This window comes from Wyeomyia smithii, chromosome 3, assembly GCF_029784165.1.
Source record: "Wyeomyia smithii strain HCP4-BCI-WySm-NY-G18 chromosome 3, ASM2978416v1, whole genome shotgun sequence".
NCBI classification, from domain to species: Eukaryota; Metazoa; Arthropoda; class Insecta; order Diptera; family Culicidae; genus Wyeomyia; species Wyeomyia smithii.
The window spans coordinates 259,675,080-259,694,779 of record NC_073696.1 but is presented as its reverse complement, the minus strand read 5'-3'; the positions used below and the strand labels follow the sequence as shown (position 1 = coordinate 259,694,779).

Genomic DNA, 19,700 nt, shown 5'->3' with positions numbered 1-19,700 from the left:
TGTCTAGTGTTTCTCTCTTTACGACATAAGTGCAATCAGTCTCCTGAATCAGAATCAGAATCCTGAAATTATGGTGACTACTTCGATTCAAATAATAATTGCATTGTTTATGTAAAAATTTTTAAAGTAGTTTTTTTTACATACAAGCACAACCAATTCTGCTGCTCCTTGTTTTTAACAAAATCCTCAAGAACATACTAACAGACGTAATAATGGAACCTAGCTCCATTGTCAAGAAAAAAAACTATCATTTCAAATTTCTACTGAAGCGATGCGCTACCGGCTTGATTACTCCGCTTTGTCATCTTTTCCGCCTCTCACTCTCTACAGGCAACTTTCCATCTGCATGGAAGTTCGCGTATATGTTTCCGGTTTACAAAAAAGGTGAAAAGAGAAACGTCGATAATTATCGCGGAATCTCCGTGGTAAATGCAGTCTTAAAACTGTTCGAGTTGGTCGTGATGGAACCGAATTTTTATCATTGTAAGCCTCTTATCTCTGATACGCAGCATGGATTCATGCCAAAGCGTTTAACAACAACGAGTCTTCTTACGTTCATCTCATTTGCAATGAATATTATATCTGAAGGGCACCAAACCGACGCTATATGTACCGATTTGTCAACAGCCTTCGATAAAATTAACCATAACATTACCATTGAAAAACTCGACCGGATGGGATTTGGCGGAAACATTTTACGCTAGGTAGTCACTTCGGCAAGGTAGTCACCTCGGGCTTTTGATCTTCATCCTCTACTTCAACGATGTGAACTGCATTCTCAGTCGCCCCAGAATATCTTTTGCCGACAATATGAAAATTTACGCCAAAGTGAGGTGCTCAGAGAATGCTCTCTATCTACAACGTCAGTTGGAAAATTTTGCCAAATAAATGGTGTGATATCAATAGGATGACTCTAAATCCGGAAAAATCTTCTGTGATTTCGCTGACCAGGAAAAAGTGACCTGTTATGTTCGACACCTTGGAGCAGTGCCGATTAAGCGTGAAGCATTTGTAAAAGATTGAGGAGTGCTGATAGATAGTCAACTCACTTTTAAAGAGCATATCTGCTATACCGTTGCCGCAGCCTCGCGAAATTTGGGAATGATAATGAGAATGGCCAAGAATTTCAGGGACGTGTACTGCAAAAGTCTATATTGCTGATTAGTTCGCTCGACGCTAGAATACTGTTCGGCAGTGTGGAACCCTCATTACTTTGATGGTGCCAACAGAACGAAGCAATTCAGCGGAGATTTGTACGTTTTGCTCTTCGACATCTACCTTGGAACGATCCTCAAACCACAGTCATCGCGTGACAGCATCGTCTAGGGAGCTGTCATGCAGTCTCATATACAGTCATGGAGAAAAAAATAAATACACTTGCAGTGTTGGATGATTTTTCATATTTGCGCAGTAATTTTAATTGTTGTATGATGTAATGTTACGTCATTAAGATCTGCAGACACTATTTTTGAAAGAAGAACGGAGAAATAACTGGAGAAATTTTTTTATCGGTGATTCCGAAAAATTTTTGCGTAAGTTAGTGTTTTTAAAGTGGCGACAAAAATAAATACACTATTGAAATATATATACAAAACAATCAAATTTAGTTTTATTTCTCTACACATTGTTAGCAAAGTGATTTTTTACGTTACAAAACTCACTTTCAAAATTTTGTGGCGTGTTTTTTTGTTTTGTAAAGCCATATTCAATCTTCGTGGAATGTTCACCCCCAGGTTTTCACGAGTAGAAGCTGGACTAACATTTCACGCTGGCTGTCCGACGTTCCATAAGTCTGTTTTATCCTTTGGATGATGCTTTGCAACCTAGACTTTTCAAATCTTCCATAGAATTTCTAAAGGATTTAAATTAGGAGTCTGCGCTGGTCAAACTAATAATTTTATATTTTCGTTTGAAAATTATCTTCGTGTTTTCAATACTGCATGTTTAGGATCGTTATACTGCATAGAGATCCAGCAAAGTGGCACGTTTTCTTCGGCGTATGGAAGCAAAATCGACCACCTAGGTACACAGGAAACTTTATTCTACTTCAAAAGCGACACATTTTGGCAAAAACTGAATTTTCTAAAAAAATTTTAGACTAGGGTGCAACTAAATGGCACATCGTGTTTTGGTCGGATGAGTCGAAATTTATCCTTTTTGTTTCAAACGGTCAGCAGCTGGTGAGAAGACCGGTGAATACTGCCTTTAAAGCACAATTAACCACGAAAGTAGTAAAATTTGGAAGTGACCACAAAACGGTGTAATACTGTTTTCAGATGCTGGTATGGAACCTATTGAATTTAGAACATAGACTATGAATACTAACGACTGTGTAGATATTTTACGTAGCGCAATGCTTCCGTATGCCAAAGAAAACATGCTTCTTCGTTGGAGAGTAACGATCCTAAACATACAGCATTGAAAACACGAAGATGATTTTCAAACGAAAATATAAAATTATTAGTTTAACCAGCGCAAACTTTTAATTTAAATCCTTTAGTAATTCTATGGAAGATTGGGAAATTCTAGGTTGCAAAGCATCATCCAAAGAATAAAACAGACTTCTGGAACGTCGGACAGGCAGCGTAAAATGCTAGTTCAGCTTCTACTCGTGAAAACCTGGTGGTAAACATACCCGGAAGATTGAATATGGCTTTACAAAACAAAGGACAAGCCACAAAATTTTGAAAGTGAGTTTTGTAACGTTAAAGGTCACTTTGCTAACGATATGTAGACAAATAAAGCTAATTTGGATTGTTTTGTATATATATTTCAATAGTGTATTTATTTTTGTCGCCACTTTAAAAACACTAACTTACACTTACTCACGCAAAAATCGGAATCACCGATAAAGACATTTCTCCAGTCATTTCTCCGTGCCTCTTTTAAAAAGCGTGTCTGCGGATCATAATGACGTAACATAACATCATACAACAATTAAAATCAGTGTGCAAATACGAAAAATCATCCAACACTGCAAGTGTATTTATTATTTTCTTCATAACTGTATAAGGCAATCCACGAGACCGTTGCGATCAGCTGATTTCAGTCTGTTTGCAACTTATGACAGCTTCATGGATGTTCGATCCGTTCGATCGGTCTCAACTTGGATGTAATCCGGATCCAGAAGCGTTGAAAACATATGTTATCCGATCGGTAGCTCTAGTATCGCGAGTGCCAATCTTAAAAAGAACAATACACTGGAGTCGCTTTTTACGCGGTTTGTTGTACCGCATTTAAAAGATTAGATTAGATATAGTTATACTAATCTTATTTGATACCGCGTACAAATGATCTTCCGAATCGAGTAAAAATAATTCGTGTTATTGCAAAAATATTCCATTTGAAAGAACGCATAAAAACAACCCGCGTAAAAAGCGACCCCAGTGTATAAAATCACTTTTGATATTATTGCCGACATTAAAAGATTTCGGTTTTGGTCGTGTTTTGATTTTGCAGCTTGAAAAACAGCAACAATAACAAACGTACAAGCAAAAAAACGTCACTCGTGGATTGCCTTATTTTTGTGGTTCTCAGCTTGACACATGCACGTACACTAGCACTGCTTTTTTACGGAAACTACTGTTATATACCAAACGAAGAATTGATTCAGAATTTGCTAAAAATGTCTGTTGGTCTGTGTCTCAAGTTTGAAGATCGTATTGCAAACTTCGAACCTCTCATTATAAATAGCATTTAAAAGTAATTATTTTCGTTTGTTTTTATGAGCTATAAATATGGCCATATGACAATCTACATGTTAAAAAGTTAGCGATTAGCGATTAGCGAACGTTCCGCAAATATGGGTTTAGCGTTGAGCGATTATCGAGCTAAATATTCCAGCTAGCGAATTACCGATTAGCGTCGCTAAATTTTCAGTTAGCGATGCCCACCACTGATAGTTATTGATCAAAGAGAAAGTAAACAAAGAGAACCTCTCAATGTTAGATAGGTCCTTTTGAAAACTTACGCGAGATTTTACTCCATTGCGCCGAACGCAAAGTTTAATTCTTTTGGGAACATTTTTATATTACGTAACGCGGAATATGGCAATGTCCAATACACACGTGTTCACCTGGAAAGGGATATGATCTACAGAAACGAGGAATTGTTAAATTATTTTTATTTTGTGAGGTCCTTCATTTCTTCATCCAGCAGCTGCGCTACTTTTTGTGCATCTTGGCTTGGCTTTTCTCAGCTCCAACTGTTTGATTTTTGATGACACACACCGCACACACCTTCTTTTTCGTGACGTAGGACTACGTCTTTCCGGAAGGGTCCATTTTGAAATTCTCTTGTAAAACGTTTAAGATGCAACATTTAATCATGTATAGCAGCGGTTCTCAACCTGGGGTACGCGTACCCCTGGGGGTACTTGAAAGCCTTAATTTGTTTTTCAATATTGCTCTCTCTAATTTGTTTTTCAATATTGCTCTCTTTTCAATATTGCTATTGCTCTCAGTACATGACTGTACTGCCTGTAATCGCATATCAGTCCCATCTGGAGATCATCGAGTTGAGGAAACGACGCTTGAAGATATTTTTCTTGTTTTGGGGATTTAAGCTGTTTGGGGTGAATTATTCTTTTTTTTTTTCGGCATAATGTAATGAAATAGACCTTAATCATAACTTCTTCATTAAAAAAATACTTTTTTCGTGAAAATTACAATGAAAAATAAAGAGACTGATATGCGATTATTTGGGTAATCGAGTAGCAGAATAATCGCATACCAGTCTCACTTTCAACCGCTCGGTGTACGAGTAGTCATATTTTTCTCAAGTATTTTGAATATTGGCAAACGTTTATGGCCGCAGACAGCCTTTAAAATGCTACGTGCAGAATGGCGGAGACGTCCACCCACTACTTACCCCGACTTTAAGGCCGTCGTTGGAAAAGCAAAATATAAGGTTTGGATATGCTATTGAATAACTTGCTTTCTTGCGTCTCCAGTGTTTCGCAATACGTGCTGAATAAAATTATTCCGCATTAGCCCGTGCATTTAGCAAATTGGAAAAGTGGTATTGAGAAAGGGAAGTTTTCAATTTCATTACAACAGTGACTTGACGAAAGACGACGGCGATGAAAAGAGGTACAAGTTGTTTTTAGCTAAGCAACTAAAAAAGATTTCTTCTCAGTTCTGACAATTTCAACTTAAATGATCATTTGAAGTGAGCAGGTCATCCACAGGGAATTAACCTCTTACAGACGAAATAACCTTTCGGGAACGTACTTTCAGAAAAAGTTGCAGTTTCAGTGTCTACTTAAAATCACTTTTGTGTAGGATTTAATCGAAACAACCTTGCATTTATAATTATTTATTTATTTTTTTTAATAGTAAAAAGCTTGAAAAACAGTACCAAATATTTGTTATGTGGATTGAAGCAAAAAAATATGGCCATACTCAGGAAAAAACATTTGGTGGGACTAATATGCGATTAGTTTTAAGATGGGACAATTTGACTCCTGATTTTTTCTGACTTTTTCAAATAAAACATACTTTTTTGTTTCCTTAATCGATAGTAAAGCAAGAAATAGATGGAATCTAATATTTAACTCAAAAACGATAAAAATCCATATGGGACTGGTATGCGATTATAGGCAGTGTAGCAATCAAACAAACCGTAGTTCAATTTGAAACCTAAACAAGACTACCACAACACGATCTACCACTACTCTCTCCCACTCTGCGAAAACATTCCAAGCCGATATGAAAAATATTGCCAGGGGGTACGTGAACAAATAAAAAAGGTTGAGAACCACTGAGATAGAGTTTGGTTACCTAAAACTCTTATACAAAGTTGCTTAGGATAATAAGGCCTACACACCCACAAGAATTCAATGATTCTGAGAGGATGCTGCCAACATCTGATCAAGCTGGCATGTAGTCGGTCCATAAGAAGATGAATCAAAATCAATAATGGCATTTCTCTTAATGCATCATTGAGTTGAATATGCAGCAAATAACGCAAAATACCGAATCAAAGTTTCAAGCTCCCAGCTGGTCTTGAGGTACGATGCTGGCCTAACAAGCCAGTCGTTTGTATGTATTGCAAATTAATAAAATCCGAAATTAAAGAAAAAAATAATACTTCGGATAATTGAGCTTTTTTTCTTTGCATAATCGAGGCTCCGGGTAATCAACCCTCTGAATGATCGTGCCTCCGGATAATTGAGTCTGACTTGTAGTTTTACTATAATTTAACTATGCTATGCTAATTTTACATTGAATATCATTGTCCAAAACAATAAATAACAATGCTTTTTGCCATTTTTCTATTGTTAACAGCAATTTTTCAAGTATTTTGCCCATACATTTGAAAGTTACTGACAATGTCGGTGGGCGATTCAACAACAAAAAACGTTAAAAAATAGTAATTACAAAAACCGTTCGCGACAAGCACCAAGTTGAATTAGTATTTTTTTCTCTTTGTCTTTTGTGTAGATTCAAATCCCGATTATCATGTCAAAACAAGTAAAAAATAGCGGCATAACTATGATGACCAGATTTTCTCTGGAAGTGAGTGAGGACAAATGGGTTTGTGAAATTAGTTATATAGAAGATCAAATCTTTGCAAAATTTACCCTGGAAAGATAGTCTGCGTCAATTTGACTTCTCGGTTTCAGCAATGTTGTGCTCTGTTTTTCTCGTTTTTTGAAATGTTAAAACCTAAGTTCTAGTTTTTGTTATTTATTGATGTGTTAACACCGTAACTAATGATCATTCATCGATAATTTATAACGGAAATTTTGTATGATTATCCTTTTACGCTTATCAAAATATGACTATCTGTTCAGGGTTAAAGGATTCTGGGAATAGAAAATTTAAATAGATAACTAAAACTGTGTACAGTTTTTTCAGTGTTCCTTAGATTAAAGACCTCTAATAACCTTAAAAATGCAATCGCTGGCAACACTGTACGAGAAAACTTCATCGAAAGAAAATATTCAAGAGGCGCTTCATATCGTGCGAGTCGAGTGTCACAGTGAGTGTGTGAAAAATGTAGAACCTGCAGATCGTTCCAGATTCAGTCAATAAAAAGGTGGAAATTGCATATAAAATCTTTTGTACACTGTTGCACTATTTGTCGGACACTCGAAACTTGACAAAGACGCTGAGAACAGCACCGATCTGAAGCGGTAAATATCAGTAAAATACGAAAAAGGACTGCCCACTCGAAGAAAGTCGGATCATTTTTTTTTCCTGCTCCCGAGGATCGCACCTTTTCATGGATGCGGATTAGGGGAGAGCAGCACCAGAAGGGTGGTGTCTAAAGAGTGGATAATTTTTTCAACCGCGGGAAGCGACTTATGCTGTATGTGTGCGTGTGCGCTAGAAAGAGAAGGTTGCATTCTGCGAGTAACGCGGTGGGTTTTGGTTGCTGGTGTCTGTGCCATGATGTTTGTTTTTCTTTTCCAAGCGCAGTGTGGGCAGGTCGGGCGGAATCGACAGAAATTGCTAATTTCAGTGTAAATAATGTTTAACCAAGCTGCGCTCGGGCCAGTCTGGTGCATTGTTTTAAGTATAATAGTTAGGGGTTTATCATTGCAAAATAAATAGTAATAAAAAACAAACTATTGATTACCAATGTGCTTCATGAATTGGTGTTTTAAAATCGATCAAAAATGTTACCGGTTCTGTTACACAGAGATTATCAGTGAATTGTGCAAACAGTGCAGTAAATGGTTGATTTAAACAAGTTGTTGCAGCCTCAAGGTAAAAAAAAAAACTGCATTAGTGTCTCCGCTATCACGTTATACACCATTAGTGCGACGCGATGATCTCTAGTTGCAGCAACAACGCCTTATCGATTTATGTTAGACGTCTTTTTGTGCCTTGTTTGTCACTGGCTGGAGCTTCTATATACGGGAGTTTTTTTTTTGCGCTTTACACTTTCCTTGTTGAAAATGGCAACCTGCCCTTCCATATTGTAATATATCCGCGAACAGGTTCTCGTCTCGATTCGCATTTTTCAAGGTGATTTTGATGTAATGACAAAAACTCACGATTTGTGTTTGCTGTTGTGTTTACATGCTGCGATACAAAGCTGATTCCAGATGAGTTATGTAAATAAGTTGGTTGCCCATTGATATTTCATGTTTTGCTTGATGAATAATTTAGCAAAAAAAAAAGTTAGAAAGTGTTGTTCAAGATACGACGGCATGTTTGACGGGGGACTACGATTCGTAGAAATAATAGTTTGTCTTTTTTGCAAATCATAATTATTTTTCCTCCAAATAAAAAAATACTATTGATGAAAGCTCAATTCATTGCACTATAAAAAAACATGTTTTTTTCTCAAGACATTAGTATTAGGTGAATTCTAACAGCAAATCGTTAGTTGACCTATTTTGACAGCGTGGTTCTGTCGAGAATGTTAATTATTTATTGATTATAACAGCACAATTAAAAATATTTTAATGTATTTAATACCTTTCTTTGCAGGACGAATCCAAAACTTATTGGAGGAGCATCTGGGTAATTTTGCATGAAACTTACCCAATTCGATAATGTCGGTAAAAGTATTTTTCGAAATCGGCCATAAGGCGGCAATGAAACCCCGTACAACACCGGAAGGGTTTACGCACGACTGGGAGGTGTTTGTGCGGGGCTACGATAACAGCGATATTAGTCCCTTTGTCGATAAGGTGGTCTTCAATCTGCATGATTCGTTTCCAAAACCGAAGCGAGGTAAAAATAACCTTACAAAAGTGTAAATATATTTTACAGCAATATTTTTCTTACAGTGGTTAATAAACCCCCCTATGTAGTTAAGGAAGCAGGATATGCGGGATTTCTTCTGCCAGTTGAGATATACTTTAAAAATAAAGGTGACGAGCCTAAGAAAAAAGTTTACACATACGATTTGGACCTGCAGGCTTTTAAAATTCAACGTGAGGAGTACGTCGTGGCTAACCCATCCGATGATTTCAAGCGTAAGCTATTGAAGGGTGGCGGTGTTCAGCTGAACAGCTCAGCATCGGCGTCCTCAGCTTCTGGCGAATATAAAAACCGACACAGCAACAGTGGAAGCAGCGAGAAGACATCGTCTTCACAGGACAAAAAGTATAAAAAAAGTTCCGGTGATGACTCGAAGGTGCAGAATACCTTCGCGAATTTGTTTGGTCCTCCAATCACCAAAGGTAGCAATAAGGTTTCACCGGATCCAAAGCAAGGTTTATCCGCATCATCCAGTAACAAGACGTCTCCGAATGCCGGAGCAGCGGGTGCGGCTGGTGAAAGTAACAGTAAAAACCCGCAAGTTACTCAGAAGAGTGATCGTTCCAGTTCAAGCTCAAACTCAAAGGATAAGGACAAAAATGAAAAGGATAAGTCCTCCAAGCATAAACATTCTAGTCCCAACAAAGAGAAAGAGTCAAAAAAATCCTCGACAAATGAAGAGAAGCACAGTAAGGAAAAGAAAGAAAAGAGCCACTCGAAAGATCGTGATAAGACGAAGGAAAAAAGCTCCAGCAGTTCTTCCTCTTCATTTTCCAAAAGACCAGCAAGTCCAAAGAGAAATTCTGCTACGATGCCAAACTCGACCACGTTGAACAGCAGTCCTTCGAGCAAGCGACATCCATCTCCTGCGACACCGGCGACCGCCTCAGTGCCAGCCGCACTTCCAAAACCAGCCGAAGAAAAAGTTACGAACAAACACAGCAGCGACAAGGAGAAAAAAAGAGAAAAGAAAGAGAAGAAAAGCTACGATAAGGAGAAGGATCGCAGCGAGAAAAAAGATCGTGATGTTAAGAAGGATAAAGATAACCAGAAGAATGCTGTAAATGAACCACAGCAGGATAAACCCAAATCCGATCTCATTAAACCCAGTAAACTGGATCAAGCAGTAAAGTTTGATTCTAAACTATACTCAAAGGAGAAGAAAATCTCCGAGGATCTTCCGAAGCCGGTTCCGGTTGAACCAGTCTCCGTGGTGCCGCCTGTTACTCAAGAAGTATCCTCAAAACGGTTGGAAAAATCTGATACCAAGGATAAGGAAGAAAGAAAGCACAAGCATAAGAAAAAGGACAAGTCGAAGGATAAGGAGAAGGACAGGTCCTCGAGTAGTAAAGATAAAAAGGAGAAAAAGGAAAAGGAAAAATCATCAAGCAGCAAAACAAGTTTTGCTACACCACCGGTTACCAGGGAACCGGAAATAGTGTCTCCCATTAAACCCGCGAAATTAACAGACCCCGTAAAGTCACATCCAGTGGAGAGGGAAAATGTGCAGATACCTGTGCTACCAAAAAGTACCCAACCAGGTGGCAATAGCAGCGACTCAGAAGCAGACAGTCCCCCATCATTGAACCCAGAAAAAGATTCAGAAAACTCTAACAGCAGTATAGCGGACCTGGTTGCACAAAGGCCAGCATCTGCTTCTTCCGCTAATATTGCAAGGCTACCAGAGCAAAAGCCTCCTCCACAGCAACCAGCGAACGAACCAACAAAGCCAGAGAAAGCTCATCATAAAAGTAAAAAAGACAAGGTAAAGAGCAGCTCAGCCGAAAGCAAGGAGGAAGGCAAAAAACGAAAACGAAAGAACAAAGACACAGAAAATGAGAAAGAGAAGGAAGGTAAAAAATCAACTACCGTGGTGGTGGCACCGCCCGTGGTTGAGCAGAGGAGTCCTTCACCTCCGACGCCGCCTCCAACATTGATGGAACCGCCAGCGAAAATTCCCAAACGTGATGATCACTACAAACGTGACGAATCATCCCCGGTCCCGACTAACAACAATTCCAAGCTGAGTTCGGCGGAAGAGACCGTCCCAACCTCATCCTATTACAACAATAACAACACCTCATCGGCGTCTGTTATGGCCTCACCTGCTTTACCGCCTCCATCCGCGTTACAGGCACCTTCCAACAACAGTGCTACTCCGATGGGTGTCCTGTCCGGTGACTACATGTCCGAGCTGAAAGATTTGCAGCACAAAATCATGACTCTGCAGGATAACAACGAGCTGCAGCGGGTAGTGGAAATGATCGCTGCCACCGGATGCTACGAAATCACCAGTGCAACGTTCGACTTCGACTTGTGCGCACTCGATAGGCACACCGTGCAGCGACTGCAGGAATTTTTCGCCACATCCTGTTCATCCTGACAGTAAGGCCATGCAACTCGAATCCTCTGGCTCAAAAGCTGTAAGTTCCTTCGTACACCATTCTCCAGATACCGTGCAGAATACGGTTTTTATTCATTTATTTCTAACCTTGCCTCACACGTTTTAGATTACTAAATTTTATTTATGATATTATTTATTGCCCTTCGCTGATTGAGATGGAGTTGGGCTTCACACTTTTTAGACGCATGAAGTTTATTTTAATTGCTGAATTCTGAACCTCTTCTGGTTAGCATGAGTTGTCTTTTGGCAATGTACAAAATAGTTTCACCTCGAGAAAGCAATCCTTCCTCTCAAACAGCTGCAGAATCTACTTTCCACCATTGTATATTTGTACATACAGTTTTATAAGGCTACCTATTACATATTTATATGTAAAAAATATCGTACTGAAAATGGACAAATTTGGAACAAGCTAGAATAAAAATTATGGATACAAATGCTAGGGCACTACATTCATAGATGAGAAGCGTACTAAGAGCGGAAACTGCAGCGCCGCTGAATGAAGCGTTGTATTGTGTATAGCTTTTCGCTTTAGTTTCTATCCCCAATACGTGTAAAACAGTTAGGTATAAAGCGCAGTATCTGTTACCATTCAGGAATAAAGCTAAAACATCATTTAACCATACAAAAAACTGGGTTTTTATAATTGTGTTTTCAATGAGAATGGACGTTTCACTAAAGGGTAGATTTCATTGTGCTCTTTCGGTGTTTGCCTTTACGTGTAATTAAGGTTCAATTTATTAACTTGTCTTTTTTATTGTTTGTATCAGTGAATTCAGAAGCCTGGTTTTTATACAAAAAAAAATCTCTAAGAAACCTTGTGATATCTTCGCGCATTTTTTTTTTTTCATATTAACATTTACCATTTCAACTCCCTTAATATTTCGACTGACCATGATCAGAATTGAAGCGCTCCAACTCGTTTTCCTTCGGACAACTGCACTTTGCTGATAATCACTCTTCAATCACATGATGTTTCTCTTAAAAAAAAGTAAATGGAAATAAGACGCCCTATTTTGAAAGCTCGTTTTTCTTCAAGCTATCAGTTTCAAATAAAATTCTCAAATTACGACAGAACATCAAATTAATCTGTAAAAAAACTAACGTTTGAGAGCACATCTACGTTGGCCATCGAGTTTCATTTTCATTGCAAACAAAGTTTAATTATCCCACCCATAATCCGTTCATCAAAACCCATACTAAACCTATGTTAACAAATGGCATCACAACGCGACAAAAAATAAATAGTATAGAGTGTACAATACAACACGATACCTGCTGGTATCTTCTTTGTGATCTGATGATAATTGGACTATTGTAACATTATGGAATAAACAGCAATTGCAGATCCGGCAGCCGGCGTGTTTAGAATATCCCAAAACAACCGGTGTAACATCGCAGACTCCCGGAGCGTTATTGTCGTTACACCTACTTTTAAGATTGTGCAAAACACTAATCCGCGTACACGCATTATTTGTAAAATTTGTTGGTTACTATATTATATATGGTACATATATATTTAATTTTGAACCGGCTAATATATTTGTTACAATAAAAATACAACTCTCGCGATAACAGACCCGGGATAAGCAAACCACATTTGTACTTTATAATGTTTATGTGTGCGTATAAGCCAAGAATGATGTTTTAGTCGCTAGAGAGGAAAGAATGGCCAAGTATTTACAGCAGGACACTAGAACGTAGCTTTAAATAAGTATGATTCACTTGTCAAGCGCATTATTTTTCTTAGTTTCTCAAGCGTAAAAATGGATGGTCTTTGTAAAACTTTTGCGTTCCAACGGACGCTTGTCCTAAGTTTAGTCAAAAATTCGTCTTAGGCAGTACCAGAACCGAATAAATTGATAACATGAAACAGATGAATCACAAAAAATGAGTAACTATTTTCTTTACTAATGTTCCGAAACTGTCATCTTCTAATCGAACCCCTTCAACTGCTAAATACATAAAGGTTATTTATTATCGAGCTCTAATTGTTAGAAATAATGTGTTTATCAGTTGGACTGAGCAGTCCGGTACTGCTCCCACTCCGGTGAAGGATTTTTCGGTGGCAATACCCACCCCAAGGGAATGGTACTGGCCTGCTGCAGCTGACTATCGTCCGCATCGTCAACAAGACAGGCATCCCAGGCCCACCGCGTTTCAATCATGACCGCTGGATTGCGTTCAGCCCCAAGCAGTGGATGTTCGAACTTCTTAGGAACCACATCACCAAACAGTGCCCGGTTCCATTCGTTTTCAACGCGCCGCTTGTAATTACTCGCCGAACGTCGCGCCAGTACATCTTTGATACGTTTCTCTTCCTTAATGCATTCCGTAAGTTTCGAGCTCCAAACTTTGACTAATTCTACAAGTTCCGCGCTAAATCGTTTCTCATCGTCGTGTCTTCGTGTACTCGAGGAATTGTTTCGCATTTTTTCGAATCTTGCCAGGTGCCGTTTACAAGCTGCTTTGCGGCGATAAACGTCAGTCAAAAAGTGACTGGCTTGCTCCATCTGCTGTAGAACTTGCTTCTCTTCCTCGAACAACTTTTGCTGCTCCTGTTGCCACACAGAAATACTTTCGTCTAACTTTTTGCGATCTTTCAACTGATCTTGTTTTTGCTGGCGCAATTGAGCATTCCGCCGTTTCTGCCAGGCACGCTTCTTGCGTCGTTTGTGTATTTTCTGTTTAAGCCGCCCGTAAACATTGGCATCGGTTACTTGCAGCAGTTTGTCCTCTATTTGCAGCTGCATCTGTTGCAATCGTTCAGCCGCAATTTGCCATTCTGTTTCTGATAAAAGATCGATTTTCTTTTCGAGTGACTCCTTCTCACTTCTTAGCCGATCGAGTTCTGTGACCAGGCTGGTAAGAGTGGCTTTAAGTTCACTGATCGACGTCGTGGTGGACTTGTTTGTGCGCGGTGCAATTTTTTTCAAATGACCTCTTGCATTAAGAAAGCTTTCAACGAAGTTTTGATCTGAACCGGGGTTGAAATGGGGCTGCGATATGGTCAACGGGGGCGGTCTCGTGGGATCGAAGACAGGCAATCGTAACATGTTTAAGCACTAGCGTTAAGTGAAATTTTTAGTGTGTTTCAAACCAGGATATCTTAAAAATTATGGTTAAATATTCTCAGAAGCCGTTTTATAATCTAACTGGAAATGAAGGTCAGTTTTGCAGCATTAGGACAGCTGCCGAGGTAGGTTTACTTTGGCGTCCTCCAGAACCGTCACTGCTGCAATGTACTGTTCGCTCTCCTTCAGTTCCTCCTCGTTTTTCAGCATTTCACTCAATTCTTCATAAGCTTTTGCTAATCTGAAACAAAAGAAGGTATTAGTTTGAATTAACCCAAAATAGTTTGATCACTCTAGCTATGAAAGTAACCATCTGTTCGCTCTCTGCTAACCTTCGCTGGCAATCCGGAACCATCATCAGTGATTCCTGCAGAACTTCCTCCTGCTTCCGAATATCATGATCATCCGATCCGGCTGCCTTCAATTTGTCGATGCGGTTCTGCTGCGTGACGACTTCCTTCTCGTACACGGTTTTCTCCTTGGACAAACGCTTCACAACACCGGTTTTAATAGTGAGCTGTCGTAACCTTGGATCGGACATGTTAACGATTAATGAAAACGGACTCACGCTTCGACTGGATCCAGCAAAATGAGGAATGATTTCGTTGCGGAACGAACAAAATACTCTAAATAAGATGACTCTGACTGGTTTTGAACTAATGACTCACCGCCGGGGTCGTACTAGCGAGGTAAACGCACCGCATTCAGAAAATCAGAGCAAAAAAACTGCACACAAAAAGCGCTCAACACATGCAAGGTTTGTGCATGGTTGCCATTATGACAGAAAACTAGCAATGGGCGATATTGTATCGGTATCGGAAATATCGATACTTTTGAGACGATATTTCGATTTTTTGGATCGATACACAAGCGTCCGATACTCGACCGTATCGATACTGAAAACCGCGATATTTGTATCGATATTCTTTTATGCATACGGACCAGCTAGCTGACATGTTACAAGGGCTAACATCTCAATGTGTACACGAGATCACCGCCACTTTTGATACGCTATGTTATGCTGTCTGTCAGCGTCAGTGGAGCCCACACATCGTGTGGGCACAAAACTTATATTGTTTCTCACAAAACTTATATTGTTTCTCTGACAATTGATTAAAATATTGTTTGTTTACATTTATACTCAGCTTCATTGGTTTTTATTTCAATTATTTCTACTTTCTGCGTTAAAATGCATCCACAAACCCCTCAAACGAAATTCAACGTTATCAGAAATGATGTTTGGCTTCGATTTATTTGGGCTATAACCCAACGAGCGGGAGCCCAACTAAAACGTAGCCCAACTAAACATAGCCCAACGAGCGAAATTTGACTGTATTTTAAAAACAAATATAAGTTTTCTGGTTACACTGTTCAGATCGAATATTTGCAAGCGGAAACTAACTCATGCTTTCCGTCGACACAAGTTAGAGTACAAGTGAAAAAAAAAATGCAATATTTATTAGTTAGAAAAATTCAACGGTAGACTTCACTATCTTATTTTCGCTGACATATCTAACTTTTTTATGTCATCAACTTCCTCATCAATTAATATGGAAGTGTGTCAATAATTTATTCAAATAAGACGGGAGCTTCACAGCCCATTGGGCCAGTGAATACAAATCTTGAAGAAATAAGTTGTTTAATTCATTTGTTTGCCAAAGCTCAGAATTTCTGCATTACCTGTATGTATTTGTTTGTGAAGTCATTTGATTCATGCTGCTTTAGAGAATGCGGATAGATACCAGAAAAACAACAAAAAGTCGGCACATCTAATTTTCATTGCTGGAAACCACCAAAATGTTGCTGATTTTTGGTGTGCTGTGCTTCCAGCAATCTGTTCAGCAAAATGAAATTTGCTAATTATTCAGTGATGCTCAATTGCATAAAAGTGACAGGTCGTTTGCTGCATGTTCGGTAAAACAAAATACAACTTGCTGGTTGTCAGCTATGACAATTTGCTGTTCATTCAGCAAAGCATAAATCAATTTGCTGGTTAACCAGTTAATTCAAGGGAACCATGTTTCCGTCAGGCACCAGATTCCATCCGCCCATCGGATCATAGGCAAATTACTGTTGAACTAGAGATGTATGATTATCATTTCAACTTTTAAGTTCATCTAGCTCAACAAGGACTTAGCTATGGTCCCATATTCGCTATCAGGAGCTTAGCGATGATCCCGTACCAGCTGCACAGCGATTTGGCGCGTTTTACTAATGACAGCTTGACGTAAATATTTTGACATATCAATTCTTTTGCTGGATTCCAGCAAACATTCATTTACTGTTTTCTGTTCAGCAAATAGTTTTGCTGTATTTTCGCGAATCACTGAATCGAATACTGGTTTTCAGTAAATTCAGGGTGGCCACTCAATATCAATTTTTCAATTTCCCGGTTTTTTCCCGGTTTTCCCGATGATTTTTAGTGAAATTTCCCGGTGTTTTATTTTTAAAATATATGAGAAAAAAATCAATTTTAACACGCTTATTTGTGCCTTGCAAAAATAGTGTTACAAAACTATGAAAAACATTCCTCCTTCATCGTGTTTAGCTGTTTGTCGTCTTTAGCAAGTACCTTCATGGTGATCTGCTGCACAATTTTCGCTCTCTTTATCTCCAAATCGTTGACAATCTTTGCCTTCTCGCGCTTTTTTGCTTCCTTCTGCATCTTTCTCTGTCAACCTTCTCTCGAGCTTGCAGTGCTTCTGTATCAGGATGCCAATAAAATGCGTGGGATAAATTCAGTTTTTGTCTTCTAGAAAAATGTCCTCAGGCAAAACTTCAAGTGGACTTTGGGAAGAAGAGCCTCAGAGTGACCAATGAAAAAAATGCACATGAAACTGTCTACATGCATTATGCAAAATGCATGAAACGTTGAGATCTGTTATTTCAAAACAATTTTTTTTCGAAAAACTTCGATCCTGGGACTTTAAAATTTTCGAGCTGGGGTCAATGTAATGTATAAGAAATTTTCTCATGGTCCGTAAAATAAATTCAACTGACACTCTGGATAAACAATTTGAAAAAAAAATAATTTAGCTACTGTTTGTTTTTGATATAGAAAAAATCTGAGAAATCTTTAACAAATAGCTCTTCAAGGTGGCGTCTTTCCCCAACAAAATCAAGTAGTCAAAAGGTCCAACACAGAATGTAAAAATTTTTTTTTGCTGCTTGTGGTTAAAATCATACCAAAAATCGGGAAGTACAAATCGGGTAGCTCCGTTCCGGTCCGGTTCGAAATAAAATCGAGACTCGAAGTTTCCGGTCCTATCTGACTTTTGACCGGATTCTCCCCGATGCGTCGCGAACACTATTCACAAGAAGTTTCAATACGCCTCCCGCGACGCTGATAACTTTTTGACTTCTTTAAAATCTGACAATATATGTTACGGAACAGTAAATTTATCCACCTGATCAAGCCTGATTTTATTTGACGCAGATCTTGCTGCGAAGCCGCTGTCGACTTTAACTGAAACCAACAACCAGCTTTCCCCTATCCGGCAGAATCATGCCAGTTAGGTAAACATAAAAAAACAGGGTCTCATGTTGACATTTCCTCAGAAACTGTTGAACAAATAAAGCGGCAGACATGTAGGAGGATGATTTTCCCGGCGTGAAGCCTAATTTCCCGGTTTTCCCGTATTTTTTCCCGGCGATTAAAAATTCCCGGCTTTTTCCCGCTTTTCCCGTTTTTCCGGTGAAGTGGCCACCCTGAGTAAATGTATTTATCAAAAATTCAAAAAATGATCTCAGCTATAGTATCGATACTTCTGGTATCGATACTTTTTGACCGATATGAAGTATCGATACTCTCCGTCGTATCGCCCAATGCTACAGAAAATGTGAACATTTTTCTAGCCAAACATATCAATAGGTTTCAAGCGTCAAAATAAAACAATGCATACTGGGAAAAAATAAACCCAAATTTCCACTATAACTGGGTTGTTTACCTATCGCGGTTCTTTTCAGAAATCCGCAGACCATCAAACTAGTTGCGCGCAACAGAGTCATGCGCCCAGTTGTGCGCCTGTCAATATATACCTATACATAAGGTAATCCACGAGACAGTTGCGATCAGCTGATATCAGTCTGTTTTCAACTTATGACAGCTTTATGTACACACTTAGTAAAAAAAAATCGTTCGGTAATATTATTTACAACAGTCCATCGGTAAAGTGTAATAATACCGGTATTCCGGCAAAAAAGCATTAGAATAACGAGTGTTCTGTAATATCTGCAAGTTTTACCATAATTTCGTTAATTTTTACCGAAATATTTGCATAATTTTACATTCACGGAAATCTGTATAACTTTTTACCGAACAATCTGTGAAACTGTCAATCTTAAATAAGGCGGCCATTTTTCTCATACGTGCAACCGTGCAAGATGCGAATGTATCAATAGAGAATATCCAGCAGAAAATAATATATTAGTTAATTTGGTTTTAATTGCTGTCGAGTGTGAACATAATATGGAAAGTAAAGTAATACCTTAGGTAAAAAGAGCATGGGAGAAACTTCATATAAAACTTTTTTAATTTTCTGTTCATTGAACTTTCGAGGATCAAACTCTCAAGAATTGCCTTACGCTCTATTTTAAAGAATATAATATAAGATAACTGTGTAACTATGTTTACCAGCTGAATATCCGAAATCCGTTGTTTCTTCGAATCAATAAAATTAATCTTTTATCAATTCGAAGAAAAAAAACATTTTACATCAATCCGGTATTTTTTTACAGGTGCGGTCGGTATTTTTTCTTTTTTTTTCTTAAACATTTTTACAGGTTCTTCCGGTAAAACTAACAGGCTGTTCGGCTTGAAACATTACCAAAAAACTGTGAAAATTACCGACTTGGCGGTAGGTAGTTTCACAAGCTGTTCGGTAATTTTCGAAAACACCGAAAATTTCACCGAACGTTCAGCTGTTGAGATTCCGGTGAAACTTTACCGAATCCGGTGTTTTTTTTTCAACTGTGTATGTTCGATCGGTCGCAACATGGATGCAATCCGTATCCAGAAACGTTAAAAACAAATGTTATCCGATCGTGGCTTTAATATCGCGAGTGCCAACCCTAAATACAGCAAGTAAGTTTGAGGTTTCCCGAGTTTTTCTGAGAAAACCTTAAAGATAAAGAGCAAATCTGAGTAACTCTCGTGTCTCAGAATATCCATCCCAAAACGTTTTTCCCATCGCAAATATACACATGAATGTTGCTCGGTCCCACCGTTCATATATATTTTTTGCTCTCAAGGTAATCAAAGATGTGAATCATTTGAGAATTTCGGAGTAATATTGAGTAAATTAGAGTAACTCCACATGCATAAGACATACGTAACACTGGCGTTTTTTTCTGGTACACGTTACCAAAGATGACTAGTACAAGATACCTGACTCTTGCATTATACAGCGGACACGATTGTCGCTGCGCGTAAACAAAAGTCGAACTAATTTGTGTACTGGCAATATGATATTGACGGCCAGGTGGCGAAAGGTGAAGCACTTT

At 38.6% G+C, this 19,700-nt stretch overlaps 3 protein-coding genes across 8 annotated transcripts; 1 reads left to right on the top strand and 2 right to left on the bottom strand.

Annotated features, from left to right (window-relative positions):
• Positions 1–6,920: 6,920 nt before the first annotated feature.
• On the top strand, positions 6,921–13,015 carry LOC129728050 (protein AF-9). 5 transcript variants are annotated; one of them, XM_055686420.1, is made up of 3 exons: positions 6,921–7,041; positions 8,445–8,690; positions 8,747–13,015. In XM_055686420.1, exons 2-3 carry the CDS (start codon positions 8,510–8,512, stop codon positions 11,101–11,103), a joined length of 2,538 nt encoding a protein of 845 aa, XP_055542395.1. In that variant the 5' UTR covers positions 6,921–7,041; positions 8,445–8,509; the 3' UTR covers positions 11,104–13,015. The 5 variants fall into 5 exon arrangements, with proteins under 5 accessions (XP_055542395.1, XP_055542393.1, XP_055542396.1 ...); XM_055686418.1 differs by having other exon boundaries at positions 6,950–7,138; XM_055686421.1 differs by lacking the exon at positions 6,921–7,041 and adding an exon at positions 7,201–7,715.
• A 62-nt stretch (positions 13,016–13,077) lies between these two features.
• On the bottom strand, positions 13,078–14,180 carry LOC129728051 (golgin subfamily A member 6-like protein 2). Its single transcript, XM_055686423.1, has one exon. The coding sequence runs from the start codon at positions 14,178–14,180 to the stop codon at positions 13,137–13,139; it is 1,044 nt and encodes a 347-aa protein (XP_055542398.1). The 3' UTR covers positions 13,078–13,136.
• Positions 14,181–14,306: 126 nt separating this feature from the next.
• LOC129728054 (tubulin-specific chaperone A) lies at positions 14,307–14,994 on the bottom strand. 2 transcript variants are annotated; one of them, XM_055686425.1, is made up of 3 exons: positions 14,867–14,981; positions 14,531–14,773; positions 14,307–14,439 (listed from the first exon to the last, which is right to left on the bottom strand). In XM_055686425.1, exons 2-3 carry the CDS (start codon positions 14,737–14,739, stop codon positions 14,307–14,309), a joined length of 342 nt encoding a protein of 113 aa, XP_055542400.1. In that variant the 5' UTR covers positions 14,740–14,773; positions 14,867–14,981. The 2 variants fall into 2 exon arrangements, with proteins under 2 accessions (XP_055542400.1, XP_055542399.1); XM_055686424.1 differs by having other exon boundaries at positions 14,531–14,994.
• Between the last annotated feature and the right edge of the window lie 4,706 nt (positions 14,995–19,700).